The sequence below is a fragment of the Chionomys nivalis genome, chromosome 4 (genome assembly GCF_950005125.1).
Source record: "Chionomys nivalis chromosome 4, mChiNiv1.1, whole genome shotgun sequence".
Lineage (NCBI taxonomy): Eukaryota > Metazoa > Chordata > Mammalia > Rodentia > Cricetidae > Chionomys > Chionomys nivalis.
In genome coordinates, this window is record NC_080089.1 from 38,666,452 (window position 1) to 38,668,414 (window position 1,963).

General features: G+C 38.9%; 1 protein-coding gene across 1 annotated transcript; it reads left to right on the forward strand.

Annotated features, from left to right (window-relative positions):
* Positions 1-360: 360 nt before the first annotated feature.
* Positions 361-1,293, forward strand: LOC130872988 (olfactory receptor 150-like). The gene has a single exon (XM_057767462.1). It carries the CDS (start codon positions 361-363, stop codon positions 1,291-1,293), a length of 933 nt encoding a protein of 310 aa, XP_057623445.1.
* Positions 1,294-1,963: the final 670 nt, after the last annotated feature.

The window sequence follows — 1,963 nt, forward strand, 5'->3', positions numbered from 1 at the left end:
TTGTAACATGGAAAAGGTTTATCTCTCTATAGAGTCATAGAGAGAGAATTGCAAATAAGTCAAGAATTGTTCTTATCAGACTCCACTAAATGCATCAGATTTCTCCTTGGTTATCTATGTACTGAGTACTACCATTTTCACTGAAGAAGGCACAAACAGGGGCAGAAGTATCTTATATTTAATTGCAAGTGTCTTTTTGGTAAGTCTTAATGGCTAACATGTAGGAGTAGTTGTTCAAAAATTGAAGATGCCTGGCAAAATAAAAATTTGAATTCTTTATTCATGCTTCACTATGTGATAATGTAATAGATAACCAGTTCATTTTTTCCTTCTCTTTCTACATAGAACTCCCAGAAGAAAATGTTACAAGCAAATCTTTCCAGAGTGACTGACTTCATTCTTGCTGGGTTAACAGATAAATCAGAGCTCCAGCTGCCCCTCTTCCTCCTCTTTCTAGGAATCTATGTGGTCACAGTGGTGGGAAATCTGGGCAGGATCACCCTCATACAATTCAGTTCTCACTTGCACACTCCCATGTACTTTTTCCTCTGCAGTCTGTCCTTAATTGACCTGTGTTATTCCACTGTTATTACCCCCAAAATGCTAGTGAACTTTGTAACAGTGAAGAACATCATCTCCTACCCTGAATGCATGGCTCAATTCTACTCCTTCCTTGTGTTTGGTATTGCAGAGTGTCACATGTTGGCTGCAATGGCATATGACCGCTATGTTGCCATCTGTAACCCACTGCTTTACAATGTTACAATGTCCTATCAAGTCTGTTCTTGGATGATATTTGGGGTCTATAGTATGGGTTTTATTGGTGCCACAACTCACACAGTCTGCATGCTAAGAGTACATTTCTGTGAAGCTGATGTAATAAACCATTACTTCTGTGATCTTTATCCACTCTTGGAGCTCTCCTGTTCTGACACTTTTATTAATGAAGTAGTTGCTCTGTGTTTCAGTGTTTTTAACATCTTTGTCCCAACTCTGATTATCCTGACCTCTTACATCTTCATCATTGTTAGCATTCTTCGTATTAAATCAACTGAAGGCAGGTCCAAAGCCTTCAACACCTGCAGCTCACACATATCAGCTGTCGCTGTCTTCTTTGGTTCCCTTGCATTCATGTACCTGCAGCCATCATCAGTCAGCTCCATGGACCAAGGGAAAGTGTCCTCTGTCTTTTATACGATTATTGTTCCCATGATGAACCCTGTGATCTACAGCCTGAGAAATAAAGATGTCAAACTTGCTCTAAAGAAGTTGTATGAAAAGAAATTCTCATGAACATTTTTATCCTTCTCAAAATGTTCTGCATTTTCTCATCTCTTTCAAGGACAACTTCTCAATTCCTGTAATCCAGTTATTTCCTTTTTTATTTTGTGTCCCATTTCAGATAAAAACATTGTTTCTTTTTTCTGATTTCTCTTGGAATTAATGCCTGGAAAAAGTTGTGTAAAGAAAATAAGCTTATTTGTATATGCTTACATTTTAGGGATCTTCTGCAGTAGAGGTTTCTCAAATTACTCTGTCTTTGGCCTTATCTCTTTCTATATTCCCTCCTTTTTCATAAACTCCTGTCTCCCAACCTATTAAAACGATTTTGTTTCATTATTCTCTTTCTTCCTTTATATATATATATCAACACCGTGTTTTGTCTCTATGCCTTGAAAGGTTTCTCCTCCTATCATGCCTGCCTCTCCCTGAAAAGCATTGCATAAGAACAGGTGGAGAAACATAAGAGCCAGTGGTGGAGGACTATAGTGGTTTCTAGACACAATAGGACAGCTGCACACATGGACTCAGCAAATGTGACATCAGGCACAACACCTGCACAAGCTCAACAAGACAAACCACAGCCTGAAGAGTACAGGTGGTACCAAGTTCCATCACTGCCTCAAGAGGTATTGGTTATGGATAACTGCTGGGAGTGGAAGAGCTAATTTTCCTTAAGACT